General features: G+C 49.5%; 1 protein-coding gene and 1 long non-coding RNA gene across 4 annotated transcripts in view; one reads left to right on the plus strand and one right to left on the minus strand.

Moving 5' to 3' along the window:
* Positions 1–12,498, minus strand: part of LOC102500818 (uncharacterized) — a 42,204-nt gene extending 29,706 nt beyond the window's left edge. Inside the window, exons 1-2 of the long non-coding RNA XR_334543.2 lie at positions 12,387–12,498; positions 218–332 (exon numbers count right to left, since the gene is read on the minus strand). This is a non-coding gene — a long non-coding RNA (uncharacterized LOC102500818). The remainder of the gene's footprint in view (positions 1–217; positions 333–12,386) is intronic.
* The window catches only part of LCP2 (lymphocyte cytosolic protein 2), a 50,769-nt gene that overhangs the window by 17,124 nt on the left and 15,050 nt on the right, over positions 1–18,595 (plus strand). For 2 of the 3 annotated variants that reach the window (XM_014587764.2, XM_014587765.2), the window contains exons 4-14: positions 4,941–5,006; positions 5,443–5,474; positions 7,093–7,130; positions 9,048–9,246; positions 12,136–12,233; positions 13,758–13,827; positions 13,931–14,014; positions 16,113–16,138; positions 16,222–16,241; positions 16,367–16,474; positions 18,201–18,231. In XM_014587764.2, coding sequence (XP_014443250.1) covers positions 4,941–5,006; positions 5,443–5,474; positions 7,093–7,130; positions 9,048–9,246; positions 12,136–12,233; positions 13,758–13,827; positions 13,931–14,014; positions 16,113–16,138; positions 16,222–16,241; positions 16,367–16,474; positions 18,201–18,231 — 772 coding nt within the window. The remainder of the gene's footprint in view (positions 1–4,940; positions 5,007–5,442; positions 5,475–7,092; positions 7,131–9,047; positions 9,247–12,135; positions 12,234–13,757; positions 13,828–13,930; positions 14,015–16,112; positions 16,139–16,221; positions 16,242–16,366; positions 16,475–18,200; positions 18,232–18,595) is intronic. The other variant, XM_006148358.3, reaches the window with a different exon arrangement.

An 18,595-nucleotide genomic window follows, 5' to 3' on the forward strand; every position in this document is an offset into this window, starting at 1 on the left:
ATATTTCCTTAGCTATTTGTTTTCCAAAATGAAACCTTGGCCTCTGGGAAAACCCCTCCAATCCATTTTAATGTGTACCCCAGATCAATGAGAAAGCCTGGTTCTGAAGCTAAGGGTTAACATGAGGAAAGATGAGAAAGACATCCAAGAAAAACCAGGCCAGGCTAATTGGATGACTTACAAATTTACTGTCTAGCCAGAAATATATAACATGTACCTTTTCCAGCTCTCCTTCTGAAGAACTGAGTGACTGCTTGAAACCCAGTTCTTCTCATCTCTAGACGTGAGGCTGTGGACAAGTTATCTCAGCTCCCAGAGCCTCAGCTTCTCATCTGTAAAAGGGGTTAATAACAGAACCGACCTGAAAAGGTTGTTGGAAAAATTGGGGGAAATAATAAGCATTGAATCAAGGTTAGCTATTCTATGAGTCTATGCCAAATCGCAGTCAGCACACTTTCAAGTTTTGACTAATTATTCTGTCCTGCTTGAAAGAGGGGAGTCAAGACTAGGTGAGGGAGATCCAGGTTAAGGAGCTGACTGTCTCCTACTAGATGTGGGACTTTGGGAAGGTCATTTCAACAGTGTGAGCCTCGGTGTCCTCACCTTTAGAAGGGGACAGAGCTAACTTATAGGGAGTGGGAAACACTGAGAGGAGGCAGCCCACACGAATTCCCTGTTGACATCTTTGACTCATAGAAATACTCGATACTTATTCATTCCCTTCCCTTGTACATAGGTTGTCTTGTTTTGAGCATTACCCTAGGGGGCTATGGAAATGAAATTGTGTTTATGTACAGCAGACTGAAACAAGATTATAATCCTCTGAATATCCCTATATTCTTCCACAATGCCTAAAAAAAGTCAATATTAAATAGATTTTGTAAGAAGGCAGATTCTGGTGAGGAAACCTTTCTCTATTTGCAAATGTAGTCATCCTCTCAGGACATGGTTGATCTCAAGACATCCCAAAATTGTAATAGAGGAGGAATCTTAAAGAAATCTATGAAGTCTGTCTTTATAGGGCCTAGGTGAGACCTCAAGGTATAATTGACAGTGATTTGGCTAAAATGGTAGAATAAATGTTAAAATCTGCAGATGCTTCCTTGGAGTTTATTAGAAAAGATGCTATTTGTTTTGTAGTTAAATTCTCAGTATAACTTAAAAACAATGAAGGAGAGTGATGTGTGGGTGGTGTAGGCAATCGATGGTTGTTAGATGATTCTCTTTATGTTAATGTTCCCTGTACCCATCACCAACAGTGGAATTCGGCTGGGAAAATTTAAAATCCAGTCAGAGAAGCAGTGCAGAAATATCTGCTTATTTGTCTGTCTCCCTGGTAAGTCTGTAAGTTTCCTAACAGCAGAGATGGCTCACTGTCTCTTCTGCATGGTTCTTTCTCTGTGGCTGAGATGGAGAAAACAGGGATGGAGGAAGAGAGGACAGTGGGGGGCGGGCAGAGGTGAAAAGAACATCCTTGTACATGTTACAGAGCGTGACCAGCCCTTGCAAAATCAACAGCGTTGATTTCAAGACCCAGAAGTGGGCCTGCGTTCAAATAGGGGGCCTGAAAGGGAGAACTGAAGGGACACATCGAAGACAGAGATGCCTTGTTCTCCTCATTTTCCTCACTCCCTTCATAATGACAAGTCCTTCCCCTTCTCCCTCTTCCTCTCCTCCATCCTTTTCCTCTCTTTCTCCTTCTATTTTTTTTTTTTTAAATCACTAGCTTCAAGAACAACAATGAATTTGACTACCAGGCCCCGTTCTGCTCCCTCTTTACGGTGGGGACTGTTTGATGTTTCTGATCCCAGGGTTCTCCTTGGAGAGTCTGACCAGCTAAGTCAAGGGGGGGCCTGGTAACTAATTTCTGTAACAGGTGCACTTGGGTAATTCCAATGGTCATGGTCAGTCCCATCAGGGCATCCCTCATCAGGTTCAATCCCCTTCTTGTGCTGAGAAGGAATCTGGGGTCTTGTCCGAGGTGGAGCCGTGGCTTGGGCAGGACATCGTAGTCAGACTTTGCACGCAGGCCCCATACTTTGCACGTCGTGGTGAGAGGCCTTAGACTGAGAAGCTGGAGGTGGGCCTGTCGAACCCAGATCATCACGGATACCACCTTCCTACGGTGGCCTGACTTCCTCCGAGGGTCAGCCCCATTCCGGGGCCAGCTCATCCCTCAAATAAGGGGAAGCAGAGAGAACGACCGTCTATGGCTGCCCAGCCCCACCCCCTTCCTTGGTCGTGAGTGAAGCCTGGAGTTTGTGGGGAGGAGGGAGAATGAGTCACCTCCGGCCACTCACTGTCACTAGTCCTCCGGGCTTGGGGTGTAACTTTGTAGTTTTGCGGATCACTGTAGCAGACACCCCTGCCTTACTCATCAGCGGCTCACACAGCAATGGCCCCACTAGCTTGCAAGGTGGTCTCTGAGGCCCACAGAAGCCGAGCTCAAGCTTTGCAGCCAATCTGATTACCAGGCCCCGTCCTGCTCCCTCTCAGCCCTTTGCTGCTCCTGTGTCGGGGCCTGCGGTTTGGCGTTTCCTTCCTTACCCAGTGAGAGCCCCGGCAGCCTCCAGCCTGGCTGCTAGAGATACTGGTAAAGGGCAACAGTGCAGAGAGCAGGTCTTTCAAGATCCAAAGCTTCATTGTTGAGTGGGTCAGAGCCCAGCCAAGCCGGGTGGGATGGGGGCGTGGAGCTGAGGCTCAGCCCCACTTCCTTCAAGCCATTGCTGAAGTGTCACCTTCTCAGTGAGGTCTGATCAGTTAAAATAGCAGCTGCACTTGACCCTGCACAGCCATCTCCCCTTCCCCACCAGCATCGTGTGTGTGTGTGTGTGTGTGTGTGTGTGTGTGTGCACATTACTGATGCACTTACTATGAATTTCTCCTCCTTCCACAGCCACTGTTTGTGGTCTGACTCTGCCACTGACGCATAAGCTCCTGGAGAGCAGAGGTCTCTGTGTTTTCTCCACTGAGGTGCCTGAGCACCAGCGGAGTTCATGGCACTTAGCAGGCAGCCCCAGATGCCCACTGTGGAATAAACAGATGACTGAATAGAAGTGGCTGTTGCAGCTGCACCACCAGATCTGGTCAGGATGCAGGATAATAAGACAACTTCCCTGACTGCTCTGTAGGAGGCCTTGAATCTCGTGTGGCCAATATCTTAAAAAGAAAAAAATAATAAATAAATAACCACTTAAAGGAATCTCAAAGAGCCATGTCACAAGCATTCTGATGGTGTGATCAGGAAGTGACTGGGAAGCCCCACTTCCGCATTAAAGCAACTTGCCCTCTGGGCAGTCACTGAAGTCTGAAATTCCAACAATGATGCTGTTAGGGAGGATTAAACATTGCCCTCTCTTCTCCTGTCCTCTTAACTTCTGTCGTGTATATCAAAATCCGTGTTCTCTATCATTCATACAGGTTGGAGGGGTCCAAGCAGCAGTTTCCGGGGAGTGTAGAGAAGTGCGGGCGCAGGGGGTGTGATGCAGGAGGTGAGAAGAGTTAGATGCTAAAGATTACCCTCACTAACTTAGCAACTTTGTTTTAGACTCAACTTGCAGCCTTAGATGGCCGCTAAGCAGAAGGAAGGTAGACAGACCATAGGTTATCCTCGTAGATGGGCCAGGGACTCAACAGTGTCCGCAGCAAGGAACTCACGGTGCGAAGGGAATTAACACAGGATGTAGCACACTGAAAGGAGGTCGACTTGGAAATGGCTGCGGGGCTGGTGTGGGTGGCGGGGAGCGTGGTGCCCTTCATCATGACTGATGATGTGGCTTTAGGTGGGTCCCCTCTTTTATCTGGGTCTCTGTTGCCTCTGTCAAATGAAGTTGGACTTGATTTCTGAGGATCCTCCCAGCTGCCCCAAGCTTCTAAGAAACACTGTGCCCATTTGCTAGTGAGAGTCCTAAGGAAGGCTAGAGAGGGTTAAAATGCAGTGTTCTGGAGGTTCCTGAGATGGGGATGGACTTGAGAGACCATCCTGACGGCTAAGGTTCTCCCTGCCCTGGGGTTTTGGAAACCACTGGTTCAGACCCGGAAGTACCCAAACCATTGTGTTTTCAAGGTACCACAAGTACCTTCAAGGTATTTACTAAGGGTACCTTCTAGTGTCTTGGCCAAGGCTGGCCTTAGGGGATGAGTGGTTCAGAGAGTCTCACTGCTCTGGCTGTGCCTTTATTGGGAATACTTCTCCAAGTTTCTATAAGAGTCTATGTTGGAGGATCAGCAGGTGGCATGGTAGTTAAGGTGCTGGATTCTCACATTTCGAGCTGACCACAGTTCAAGTCCCAGACCCAGTAGCTTAAAAATCACAACAAATAAATGTTTAAAAAAATTTTTTTTAAAGTCCATGTCACTGAGTAGGAGTCAGGGAGGGGAGTATAGAAGGAGATACCTAACTAGAGCCCACTAGAGGTTGTGATAAGAAATACACAACAAGTAGCAGATTTTTCTAGCTCCAGGGGATGGTTGGAAGATTCCTGAGAGCAAGAGACCATCACAAGGTTGCAAAGTTCCTCTCGAGGGGTACTAATGCAGTAATGCACGGCTGCTGTGTCCAGACCCTAAGGCTACCGAATTTCGGAGAAGAGGGAAGCTACATGTCAGCTGATGAGACTTTAAGGAGGGGCACTGAACTAGACTCCTATCAGCAGAGTAGAGAGAGGGCTTCCCAGGCAGGAGCAGGTGGGTGCTGTGGAAGTGAGCAAGGTCTGGCACCAGAAATGAGGTGACAAATTCTGGAAGGCAGTAAGGGGCAGAGGGACTCTATGGAGTCGAAGGGGCAGGGCAAGGGGGTGGCTAGAGGCCACAAGAGATGACTGGCCAGAGTTGACCAGGTGCCCTGAGGTGGTGGCGAGCCAGGAACCTCAGGGCACTGTGAGAAGGGTAGGGCTGGGAGGGGATGGTCTTGTCTCTTCATCTGCCTCTTTATCTTGTAGGATTCTCAGTAAGTTAAGTCAAGAAATCAACAAGAATGAAGAGAGAAGGAGCATTTTCACACGCAAGTGAGTGGGGCAGCCCACGGCCCATGGGAAGAAACTCGAGAATTTTCCAGACCATATTGTTTTTCAGAAGGACGGCACAGAGCTGGTCTTGCCCCTCTTTCTAACCTGTCATGGGGCCCTCAGTTCCAGGGGTCTTTAAGATGGTGCCAAGGAGGGGAAGAGGGGCCCTTTCCCTGCCCTGCTTCATGCCCCAGGTCCAGAACGTAAGGGGAAGTTCCCTGAGCACATCAGGCGTCACCAGCTCTGATGCCATCGACACGGCTTCGGTGGTTTCCAGAATGTGGACAGTAGCTACCCTGATCGCCAAGCAACAAAAATTAGTCTAGGCAGTGACACGTACCCTCCCCACGGCTACTTTTGCAGGGCTTGACTGAAGAAAGAAGACGGGTCCCTTAAATCAATATGGTCATTAACACAGTGCTGTTTGCTTTTGCAGACCCCAAGTCCAGCGATTTCCAGAGGAGACAGGTAAAGGGCTTTACGGGGATTGCGTTAGGTGATAGGTACTTTGTTCCCTGTGCCTTCTGGTTCCTGAGGCCTCATGGGTGCCATGTAGGTGACCCTATTCATTTGCCTTCCAGCCAGCTCTTTCCTGGGAAAGGGTTTGGATCTAGACTGAGGGGAGGGGAGATGTCACTCTGTGTATGGCCCCTGCTCCGTTGGGATCCTCTGCTGCAGAGGTCAACTGGGAGCTCTCTGGAAGGACCTAGCTCCTAACTATGCACCTGAGCTGAGCCAGTCCCCTCCTGCTGAGTCACTGAAGAATTTTTTGTTTTGTTTTGTTTTAATTGCCAGAGGCAAGTGTGCTGTTCAAAGAGAGAGAGAAAGTACCCCCAATGGGGGATGATTACATCACAATGCTTTTTCCTTCATTACTCCCTCTGCTTCCAGATTTGGGTACACATGAACACATGCCTGGTGTATTTTTCAAGCCTCCAGGGTTGGAATTCTAACTATGGCCAGCCATGTGGGATTTGGCTTTCTACATACAGTGCTTAACCACTGCACTGTGGGGCCGACCCCCTAAATCAACCTTTTATCTTAAATAGCACAGTGTTAAAATGCAGATTCCTGGACTCTACCCAGTCCCACTGAGTCAGAAGGTCTAGGGAGAGGGCGCCTGGGTGTTTGCGTGAAGTAGTCCCACTTTATCTGTGGTTTTACTTTCTGTGGTTTCAGTTACCCACCACCAACTGTGGTGCAAAAATATCGAATGGAAAATTCCGGCAATAAACAATTTCTAAGTTTTAAATTCCGTGCCATTCTGGGGTGCGTGATGCAATCTCAGTGCTGTCGTGCTGGGACATCAATCATCCATTGCTTTGTCCCACATAGCCACATTGTACATGCTTTCTGTCCCTTGGTCACTCAGGAGCCTTTCTGGGTATCAAGTTGACTGTGACAAAGCGACGGTCACAGTGCCGCTGTGCTTCCGTTCAATTAGCCCTGACTTTATTTAATGGCCCCAAAGCACAGGAGTAGTGATGCCGGCAATTTGGAGCTGCCAAAGAAAAGCTGTAAAGTGCTTCTTTAAGAGAAAAAGCGAATGTTTTCAACCTAATAAGGAAAGAAACAAAGCTTATGCTGAGGTTGTTCAAATCTATAGCACACTAAGATATTCTGAGAGTGAGTGAGCACATTCACAAAGCTTCCATTGTAATATAGCGTCCTGACTGCTCTGTTTTAGAGCATTGTCGATCCCTGCCTGTTTTAGAGCATTGTCGATCCCTGCCTGCCCAGTTTATAAATTAGACTTTATCACAGGTATGACTGTATAGGGAAAACCAGTCTCTGTAGGGTTTGGAACTATCTGCAATTCCAGGTGTCCCCGGGGGCCTAGAACGTCTCCCCGCAGATAATAGGGACCCTGGTTTGGTACAGCTCCTGGGTGGCTGTTCCTGTGAAAGCTGAGACCTGCTGCCCTCGGGTGGAAATGCTAGAGCTCACAGTCCGAGGCTGACCCCAGTGTCAGGAAGGTAGGGTGAAAGTCTGGGTGGGGGTGCTGTCTGGGGGCTCTGGGAGTGCTTTCACTTTCCTTCAGTGGCTGCTTCTTTGGGTGCTGATAATGCTGTTCCTCCCTCCACAGAAAGTCACGAAGAGGACAACGGGGGCTGGTCGTCCTTCGTAAGTATGATATGGGCTGTCCTCCTTTACCACGGTGTCCCCAGTAAGGTGCCAGGCCTCTAGTGAGTTGCCACACACCTACTGGGGCAGAGCATTCTGCAGAGGCCCACTAGTAAACACTCTGGCTGTGGAGGTCAGGCTGCCTGCCTCAGCTCCATACCCTGCCCCATGGCACACACAGCACAAAGGCAAACCAAGAGGTTGACCAGGCCAACAAGCCTGCGTTTGCAGAGACGGAGGGTGAGTTGTGCTAGGCCTTGGGCTGCAGTCTGCTGACCACACCTTTACTCACCATTTCAGTCCCCAGCAGGGCTTCCACACCCCCTTCCTGGGCTCTCCGAATGGACTGTCCTAGAAGTCTAAGTGAAAGCAGTTTTTCTTATGGACGTAGCCCCTGTTACTGGCACAGAGGAAGGGGGATTTCAGCATTGCCTATTAGCCCTGGAAAGCCCAACACAGTCGGCCTCCTGGGAAGTTGTAACCTTCCACTGCTTTGTTCCACATTGCGCTTCAGAGCTCTGGGCTCCACTATTCACCCCCGGACGTAGCATGACAGCTGTGATCACGCACTGGCCAGTGACTGGCGGTGCCACCTGTGTTTGGAAAATCTCTGTGAGGACCACAGACTTCCATGGGCTGTGTCGGAGGCAATCAGTCAGCATCCAAGATCCCTGGGGTCCCAAAGAAGTAAAATAATAATAATAATAAATAGTAATAATTTTAAAACCCTTAAAATTTGGAGATCTTGGGGCCAGCACGTGGCATGGTAGTAAGGCACTGGATTTCCACATGGCCCACCATGGTTTAAGGCCTAGACCCAGCAGCTTGAAAATCACGCCAGGCGCATATACATGTGTGTCCAAAGTCTCAAGAAGAGAATGGAGAAGAAGGGGTTGTGGTGTGGTCATCCTCCCTTGGGAGTGATTTCTCGTTTTTGCTCTTGGTCTCTCTCTGGCAAACATGTAGTCCCTATGACAAATCCTTAAAAAATAATAATAATAATAACAAGAGAGAGAGTTTTTCCAAGAAAGAAGCTTTAAACTTCATATCAGATTCCAGGAATAGTAAGTTGCTTTTCTATACAGAAAACTCTCAGGAAAAAGAAAAAAAAAAAAAAAAAAAAAAAAGCCCAGACTGCCTCCCTCTCACATACGACTTAATCTTCCTTCTTTTTTTCTTTTTTTTTTCTTTGAGAGAGAGATTTTTGCTACAGGGCACGTACGTTTGCCAGAAAGACAGAAAGTGAGAAATCACACCCCCTTACACGAGGGGTGATGGCCATACCACGGTCCCTTCTCCATTTCTCCTCTTAGGATCTTGGGCATGCATGCACACGTGCAAAGTGTGAATTTTCAGCCACTGGGTCCAGGACTCAAGCCATGTCAGCTACGTGGGAGTCCAGCAGTGTAACTACTCTGCCATCTGCTGGTCCCAGTCTGCCTGCTAATTAATGGGCAAGGCTTCTCTGGCTCCCCCCTGTAGCCTGGCCTTCAGCGTTGCTCTAAGGTGTGATGAGGGGACATCTTTTGAACACAGGCCCTGGAACAGAAACGACAGCTATGTAGTGTCATCGCAAATGCTCCAGGCACTTAGGCTCGCTCTCAGCGATGCCCAGAGTGAAAATGGGTTTGCTCAAGACAGAGCCCACCCCCACTGCCTATTCCAGCGTCTTCCTTGTTTCTTCTGTTCTTCTCTGTTGTGCAAAATGGTGTAGAGGAAAAAGCACTCACCTAGTGGTCAGAAGACCGGGACTGACATGCTAAGTCCACGATTTGCTGCCCCTTGATGTTGCACCCCAGGTCACAGTTGTCTCATCCCCAAGGGGTGCCATTGCGAGGCTCAGTGGGGGGTGGGACGAGCTCATCAGGAGCCTCGGAGCCTCTGCAAACTGCCCCATCCCTGTCACTGTGTTGGCAGGAAGAAGATGACTATGAAAGTCCCAATGAGGATCAAGATGGGGAGGATGATGGCGACTATGAGTCCCCCAATGAGGAGGAAGAGACGCCTGCAGATGACGATGCCGATTACGAGCCACCACCTTCCAATGACGAGGAAGCTCTGCAGAACTCCATCCTGCCTGCCAAGCCTTTCCCCAACACCAACTCCATGTACATCGGTAAGGACCGCCTCTCTCTCTCTCCTTCTTTCTCTCTCTCTCCTCTCTCCCCCCTCTCTCTTTTTAAAATTTTGCCAAAAGGAGAGACAGAGAGAGGGAGAGGGAGAAAGCATACCCCAGTGGGATGTGTTCATGCCGCAATCCCTTCCCCTTTGCGCCTTCATCCTCTTGGGATTTGGGGCACACAATCAAGCTACTGTGTCTGGGACTCAAGTCATACAGTCAGCCGTGTGTGATCTGATTTTCTTCATCCTTTCCTTTCCTTTTCTTTCTTTCTTCCTTTTTATTTTTATTTATTTATTTATTTATTTATTTATTTTTTAGAGAGAGAGAGAGAGATTTTTACTCTAGGGTACACACGCACACAGGAGAGACAGAAAATGAGAAAGCATTCCCCAGGGGGATGCCACACTGCAATCTCTTCTCTTGAGATTTTGGGCATGCATGCACATGCACCTGGCATGAGGGTTTTTTTTTTTTTCAGTCTGTTTGTTTTTAAAGAATTATTTTATTTAACTTTATTTATTTATTTTTAATTTGACCAGAGAGAAATAAAATGAGAGAGAGACAGAGAGGGAAAGTAAAAAACAAACCACTAGGTCTGGGACTCCAACTCTGGTCAACCATGTGGAGTCCAGCACCCTTAATCATCATGCCATCTGCCAGCCCCAACCTGGCATGAGTTTTAACCCACCGGGTCTGGGACTTGAACCATGGTCCACTATGTGGGAGTCCAGCGTCATAACCATTACTCCATCTGCTGGTCCCAGGATCTGATTTTCTTAACCACTAGGCCACTGGGCCAGCCCAAGGGCCTGCTTTTTGATCTTCTGGTCCTGGCAACCCAAAGCTAAGCTCCCTGCTACTGCCTGGGAGGTTGCTGCCCACCCTGCCCATGTCGCTTTGGGAGTTATACCAGCTCAGCTTCTAAACAGCTATGTGGCCTTAGACAAGTGACTTCACTTCTCTGGGCCTCAACTTTCTTATCTATGAAATAAGATAATAAGAGTAAAAACCACATGGTTTTGCTGTGAGGATTATTAATACTGCAGACAAATCGCTGGCCCCGGTGACTAATAGCAACGAGCTGCCTCTGAAGGGGGCTTGGTAGGTCTAACTCATTCTGTGCATTACTCAGATACTCAGGAGTACAGTTCAGGTCCTCTCCAGCTTTTGACCAAATCACAGCTATGGAGCGCCACCACCCACAGACGAGTAGAATAAACATAAAGACACTGAGTGGGGCTTGACTGTAACATTACCAAAATGTAGACAGCATTTAAGAGTGTCATTATCTGGCTGCTCCTGCTGGGTCATTTCTCCCTCGTTCATTTATTCCACAACAATGATTGATCCTGTGCTATGAGTGGGCACCACCACGAGTCCTAGAAAGCCACCAGGAGAGAAGACAGTGTGGGACTTTCTTGCAGTCGTGGCAGTGATGGGAAGCAGACACGTACGCCCTTGCATGACGACAGCAGGAAGGAAGTCAGAAAGGTGGTGACCAACACCACAAGAAAGTTAGAACAGCGAATCTCGCGTGCCGCGTGGCACTCTGCTGTCGTCGAGCCCTTCCCCGACACTGCCTCCACCTTGCTAGTTTCTGAGCACCTGGGTCAGAAGGGGCATGGTGGTCACACCTGCAGGTCCAGAGGAGAAATGGTAACTAGTCGAGCGCGTGTGTGCCAGTCTGAAGACAGAACAAAAGAGTCCTCGCTCCAAGGGAGTCACAGGCCAGTGGGGGAGGCAACAGCTGGCACATGGGCCACCATGGCTTAACGACGCCATGACACGCCATCAGGGAGACGGTGCAGGAGACAGGCCAAAGCATGCTCCTACTCTGGGCTCGCTTCCTTTGGGTTGTAGTGACATTTAGGCAGGGAGGTGAGGCCGACATTAAGGAGGAGTGGAGAGCTGGCTGACAAGGATGGATGTGGTAAGGGAAGAGCATCTGAAGCGGTGGACGTGGCTGTGCAGGGCCCTGAAGCTTCCAGGAGCATGGACGATGGCCGGTGTGCGGGGAGAGGATGAGATTAGCCCAGGCTTGCCTGCTCTCTGAACCCCTTCTCTGGAGAAAAGTCAGGACCTGTGGGGCCCAGGAGAAGTGCCTTGGGAGGTGAGGAGACCCTCTGTCCTCACCTCTCTGGCCTCACTGCCCGTCAGAGGAGTTGAAAATGGCCAGCCTGTTGGCCAGCCTGTCCCCCACTCTCTGGGACAGAGTGGCATGCCTTTCTGCATGGCAAGTCCTTGCACCGTGAAGTCCGATTTGGCAGAAGTGGTGTCGGGCTCCTCCTCTTAAGGGAAGAGATAAGCAAAAGGAGGAAATAGGGAGGTGCAGTTCGGAGGGGCAGGAAGGGGACCCAGAACAGGATCCCCGTGAGCAGTGACAGCAGCTCCGCCCCATACAGGCCTCTGCATGTACCCATGGGAGTGTGTGCTTGCATACATGTGGGTCTGTGTGTGCACATACTATGCACGCATGTCTCTGTGCGTGTGCATGTGTGCACATTGGTGTCTGGCTGCAGAGGCACGTGTACCTTGGGTCCATTCTGGCTGACACAGGCCAAGCTAGTTACATAGAGGCCTGTTTTGATAGCAGCATCTCTGATGAGCACCTGCTCCTGTGAGGTGGGGTAAGAGTTGCAGCGGGGCAGAGAGGGGAAGGCAGGGGGGCCAAAGACTCCCCAGTGCTCCTAGGACCTGGGCTGGCCTTGCTGTGGCCAGAGCTTGCCTTGGGTCTGGGGAAGTCTGGGAGATGAGGATTGGGCACTGCTGGTCCCTCGAGCTGCAGAGCCAGTGGACGCCTGTGTCCTGGAGACCCCAGAGCCTGGCGACACTCAGCCGGGCTTCGCTTTTCTCCTCTGATGTTACGTTCTTGCTTCTCCACAGACCGGCCCCCCTGTGGGAAAGGCCCACAGCAGCCACCCGTGCCCCCGCAGAGGCCGATGTCTGCCCTCCCTCCCCCGCCAGCCAGCCGGAGTCACTCGGTAGGCCTCTTCCCCTGCTGTCAGGGCGCTATGTCCACTCCAGTTACCTCCTCTGCCAGAGAGAACAGAAAACTAGAAACGTCTCTGTCTCGTTCTAATGTAAGGGAAGATTATATACGACATAGCTGGGAAAATGCATACCCAAGTACTCACCGTGTTCCTTTTTAAGGTGAAATACTGGTGATTTTTATTCACATCATGCTTGTGGGTATTTTCTCTGAACCACACAACATGAACTATTTGTGTAGTAAGAAGCCCATTCTAGTGCTCAGTGTGCTATCACTTCCCACTATCAGGAATAAGCAAACACTAAAACAAACTCAAGAAAACGGAGTTAAGTCGGTGAGCTCACTGGGGTTACCTAGGTACCACGCCTCCCTCGCGCCTGCTAGAAGACTGCTGCCACCTGCTGGCCAGTGCCTGAACTTCCAGGAACGAATGCCCTCAGACTAGTTTACCAGCCAAGGAGCCCAGGGCAAGAGAAAGAGGCTGCAACCCCCTTACCGCTTTCTTCAGGCACAGGATGCGGCTCCTGGGGGGCTAATAAATCTCTAGAGTGACCCTGAGAGGCTCAGCCTTAGCCGGAATTCCTAGGTGGGAATATGTCTCTTCATAAGAGCCCTAGCTCTTTAGCAGCTGTGGCAAAGGCCAGGTGTCAGGAGGAAGAAGGAGACGAACAAAGCTCAAAATCCAGACCACGCCAGACTCGGGACCTCCTGAGAGCAGGTGTCTCCATGTCCTTCTTGTTCCGTTCCATTCGAAGGGCTCACAGAGCTGAGTCTCTCTACAAATGCACATTGGCCATGTAATCTGAGTTTTCGCCTCCGCCATCAGGGTGCGGGGGTTTTCTCTGCAGCCCGCAGAGCGAGCAGCCTCTAGGTGCTGGGTAGGGCATGGACAAGACACACAAGGCCCTGCTTTCCTGAAGCGTCGGGCTGAGTTAGGGGGACACATAACACACAGTAAGCAGAAGGGCAAGTGCGGTCACTGGGGAGTTACGTGGAGTTAGGGAGACAGAAGGCCGGGTGACGACACAATGAGTGGGAAGGTGACATTGAGCTGAGACAGAACATGCCAGTGGTCGAAAGTGCTGGGAGAACATTCTAAGTGGAGGAAAACACGAGGACAGAGGTGCCAAAGGCAGAGGCTTGAGATTTTTCAGGTACTGCAAGAAATCCCTGCAGTAGGCCCTGTGAGCCAGACAGAGTGAGGATAAGGTGGGATCGGAGAGGGTGGTGGGTGCCAGCTCAGCCAGGGCCGCGCAGGCTGTGTTGCGTTTCCCCTTTGCTCCTACTGTGACAAGGGCACTGGGAGGCTCGGCAGGGAGTGGCATGCTCAGTCCACAACCGTGCAGAGCCCCTCGTACGCGAGCACAGAGCAGGGAGCTCAGGTAAGAAACGGAGAAGGTCATGGGTGGACGTGAAGATGAAGAAAGGTGAACAGACCCAACAGACGTGGGGAGGCTAAGCCACAGGTCTCGCGGCTGTGCTGCACATGCTCCTGACATTTGAATCTTTCTTTAAGCAGCCACTCCCCCCACCCCAGCCCAACCACGAGGAGCCCAGCCGAAGCAGAAACCACAAGACAGCGAAGAGTAAGTCCCACAGCTGCTCTCTCTTGCCTGCCAGCCCCACCCCCAGGCCTACCCTATCCAACTGCTTTCGCCTTCCATTGACTTCAGTCTTCGTCCCTTCCAGTCCCGGCTCCTTCGATAGACAGAAGCACGAAGCCGCCCCTGGATCGCTCATTAGCTCCGTTTGACAGAGAGCCCTTCACACTAGGTGAGTCTGAGGGTAGTTTTTGCTTCGTAATAATGGTGAATGTTTGTGAAGTGCTTCCTGCAGGCTTTCCCCACGCACCACCTCCACAATACTATGCGGGAGAGGCTGTTAGAATCATCCTCATTTTGCTGATGAGGAAACGGAGGCACAGAGAGGTAACTCCCCAAGATCCTTCAGTGTTGGGGGTAGAAACCCAAACCCAGCTCAGTCTGACTGTAGAGCTCCTGCCCTTAGCTCCTGGGTGGCACCTGCTTCTCCTTGGGTGTGGTCTGTGTACACACATCTCCTTATCCTGTCTTGTCCTTTTCTTGCAAGCTTAGACTTTTGACATAAGACTTCCAATATGCCCAGAGAATACATATAAATCAGTGTGGTTTTCTTTTCTTTTAAAGAAAAATCTATTTAGGCCAAGGGTAGAAATTTAATTTTTCTAGGCATCCTTCCTAAGCTATGTAGAATTTCATTCCAAACCAAACTTTCGTAAGTAATAAATTTCTCCTTTACTATTTTTATTCTTTATTGCCGGAAGGCATGTGTACTCTACAAGAAGAGAGAGGAAGAGAAAGCACCCTCAATGGGGTGTGGTCACACCACAATCCTACTCCTGCATTTCTCCATCCCTTCAGGATCTGGGGCGCACAAGCATACCTACCCAGGATTTGAACAAGGGCTAACCATGTGGGGTCTGACTCCCAGGGCATAGCACTTAACCAATGCACTAGAGGCCACCCCAATAATAAATGCACCCCCCCATTAGCTGGTGAGCTCTTCACAGTGGGACAGTATTCCTAAGACCTATAGTGGGTATGGCACATTCTCAGTCCCCACGAAATAAAACCACACTGTAAAAATGCAGCTCCAGGTAAATCATATCACCAGTCACCTTAGGGTGTTAACTGGGCCCAGGGATGGAGGCAAGCTAGAAAAGGGAGCTAACTAACAGTTAGTTATCCACCCTGTCTGTACAAGTTGCCAGGTCATGCTTACAGCAAATGCCGGCTGTCTTAACCTAGAAGCCCCATTTTATCATTGAAGAAATTGAGACTCAAAATGCTCCTTTGAGGTGGGCATTGTTCAAGGTCTTATAGGATTAGTGTCTAGACCTGGTTGAATCCAGTTGGTAATACTTTCAACACATCGAAGACAAGGGGTCTTCCTACTCTAGGGAACTTCAGATACCGGTTGAATTGCGTAGAATAACTTTGCGATGTGGAATCCTCAGGTGCATCTGGCATTTATTCAGAAGCCTGCATATTCTAAGAGGAAAGTAAAACAGACAAACAAAAACAATTTAAAAAAGGGGGGGGGGATTTGAAGCAGACCAGGAGAATCTCCTGAAACTCCCCCCAACCCCGTCCTTTCAGAAACTAAGAGAAATGATCTACACGACTCTACTCCATGTCTAGAGGAAAAGTCATCTCTTCATGGCAAATGGGTTTGTTTCAGATGTGGAAATAAAACAGGCTATACAGAGACCACTTGTTAGCAAGTGAAAGAGGCATAAAATCTGAGAAGACCTTAATCCTTTCTATCCTCAGTTATAGAAAGTAAAGTGTTGGGCCAGCCCTAAGGCCTAGTGGTTTAGGCAACTGGACCCCATAGGGCCTACCATGCAGTTCGAGTCCTGGACCTGGTAGCTTGAAAAACATGCCAGGCATATGTGCAAGTGTGCCCAGAATCCCAATGGGATGAAGACGTGGAGGGGAAGGGATTGCAGTGTGATCATTCCCTATGGGGGAGGGGGGTGTTTGTTTCTCTCTCTAGTAAGTGCATGCACCCTGTAGCAAAAAACAAACAAACAAACAAACGAACAAACAAACAAACAAAAAAGCACCAAATGTTGAAAAGAAACACAGAACCACAATACTATTTGGATATACACAAAGCTGTGTATCTGTGTATCTGTGGGTAAGTCACTTAATTTCTGAGTCTATGAAATTAGGTGCTCTGTGAAGGGACCCTTTTGGGTCTGAAGTGTCTGACTCTTCAATGGACAGACCTAACCTTAAAGGGCTTCCTGGTTCCGTGAACTATATTTTTAAACCTCATATTTACCACGTCCCGAATCTAAGGCCCATCTGCTATCTGTTGTTTGCAGGAAAGAAGCCAGCATTTTCTGACAAGGTAAGGCTTTTGTTTTGGTTTATATCTTATCCTTATTCTGGACAAAGTACTTAGCGGCTCATACTTTTCCTCCTGTCTTGCAGCCCTCTACTCCAGCGGGAAGGTAAGCAACATCACACCCACACAGGGTCTATGGGTCCATGGGGTCTGTGGGGTCCGTGGCATCTGCAGAACGTCCCTGGCGGTTGTGTTTGTGTCTCACACTTTTTTTTTCTCTGAACTCTGCAGGCCCCTCGGGGAGCATTTACCCAAGATACAGAAGCCTCCTTTGCCACCAACTACAGAACGACATGAAAGGAATAGCCCTCTGACAGGAAAGAAGCCACCTGTGCCAAAGTAACTGTCTCCTGTTGCTTGAGCTTGTCATTCAAACAGAAATGATGGCACGGGGCAGTGTCACTCTGCACCCGGGACTGATGGTCACAGCTGCTCCTTGGGGGACTGGGCGGGGGTGTGCTCTTGTCTTGCTGTTGCTGTGGCTTGAATGATGTTCAAGTGTCTCAGGTTGGATGTAAATATGAGGGTAGCTCTGAAGACCATGGGAATCTGACTATAAATGAGTAGAGAGAGCTTCCCCAGAAGTGTGGGAAAGCCTCCTCTGTGTGGAGAGCTCGTCTGCAACCAATCAGATTTGAGGTCACATTTCCCACCTTTGAAGTAGGGAAGGCTTTTACAGCAAAGCCGTCAGGGTACATAGGAACTGTGTCTGCCATTCTGTTTTTCAGCACAGGTAGCAGAGAGGAAACGGGGAGGTTTTGAGGTCACCCTGGTGTCTTCCTTACTGCTTGGCCTCACTGTATGCTGCAGAGTACTGAGAAATGCGCTAGCATTTCTGAATTTGCTATACAGTCATCGGGAACCTGTTGACCAATTAATATGAGTGTATCTAGGGTCGGGGCTGATCCTACTTCTTACAACCAAGACTACTTAATTCTTAAGTAGTCTTTAAGCTTATTTGTTTACTTCTTCCATGAGCAGAAGACACACAGACAGAGACAGAGACAGAGAAACAGAGACAGAAAGCGTCCCCAACGGGGTCTTGATGCTGAGGTCTATCCCCAGCCTTCAGCCAGCCCCAGATCAGGGGTGTACACCTGCCCAGTGCACTCCGGGAGGTCTCTCTGAATCAGAAACCTTCCCATATGGGATTGCCTCGCAGTGAATGGCGCTTCACCACTGCACCGGCATCCGGCCCTGACCTCAGTACCTCACCTGTGAAATCGGGGTTCATAGCTGTCGCCCTTGCTCAGTTGTGGTAAGGACTAAGTCCGGGCCGAGGCTAGGGTGTGCAAAACAACAAAGACAAACAAAAAACTTCCATATTTGAGTTTCAAAATATTTTAATGCGATATTTAAAAAATCACCAAAAATGAATGCAAAAAGTCATAGTGAGTAAAATGTCAATACCATCGCTGCACCCAGCAGGAGTTGATGACATGCGAACATCCGACACAGAGGAGGCGTTCAGATTGTCCTGCTCACCCCCTCCCTGAGGAGAACGCCACGCGGGCCCAGGCAGTACAGATGCCTGCTGCGGCTCTAAGGCAGCTGTCACCACATCTGTCTGATGAGCTCGCTCCTCTGGGCCAACTGCACTGAGCCCCCTTTGAAAAAGTCCCAAAAGCAGGAACATCTGCCAGCTGTTTTCCCTTTACACTGAGTGTTGACCCTAAGCTGGCTGCTTTAAAGCATCAGCAAAGGAAAACAATACCCAGAATGTTTTCACTGGCTTGGAGAAACATCTACTCCGTGAAATGTCATTGCTACTGAAGAGTTAGTTTGCTGACTAAACCCTTTTTTAAAAAATACATATACAATTATTTGCTGCAGTAGCTGCCCAGGACAGAGTGTCCTAGCTCAGCATGTGGCGATGACAGACATTGAGTGACCAGCTCTCTCTTCCACACCCTGGCCTGCCTCTCTGCTGGAGCCTTCCCATCTTACCACAGCTCAACGGCTTTGATTTCTCGCTATTAGATTAAGTGGAACTATCTGTATTCTAAAGCTAGCTCTTTCAAATTCTGGAGGCTCAGTTCTTTTTCTTTGCCCTAATTTATTTCAGGCATGGATGGGGACCAGATAGAAGAGAGAATGTAAGTACAAAATAGCCTTCTGTAGATAATGGGACAGAGAAAGCCTACATGGGCTCTGGGGAGGCTGGGACTACACGGGTCTTGGCCTTCACCGACGTCTGGCACTGGAGTAAGGCCTGCACACAGCAGGCTCTGGAATGCTGGTGACTCCGTCTTTGGCAGTCTCGATCTTCCCCTGGAGCCCATCATGCTGTATTACCTGCTCCTGTCCCTTCGAGGGGTCCTAGTCTGGCTGGGTTCACTGCAGCCCCATTACCAGATGGTAATTAGCAAGGAGAGGGACTGGGGCGGGGTGGGTTTGCAGAAGATAAAGTGAGGGATGGCAAGGAGCCTGGGCCTCTCACCAGAGTTTCCAAGGCCTCTG

The sequence above is a fragment of the Tupaia chinensis genome, unplaced genomic scaffold, assembly GCF_000334495.1.
Source record: "Tupaia chinensis unplaced genomic scaffold, TupChi_1.0 Scaffold000234_1, whole genome shotgun sequence".
In the NCBI taxonomy this organism is placed as follows: Eukaryota; Metazoa; Chordata; class Mammalia; order Scandentia; family Tupaiidae; genus Tupaia; species Tupaia belangeri.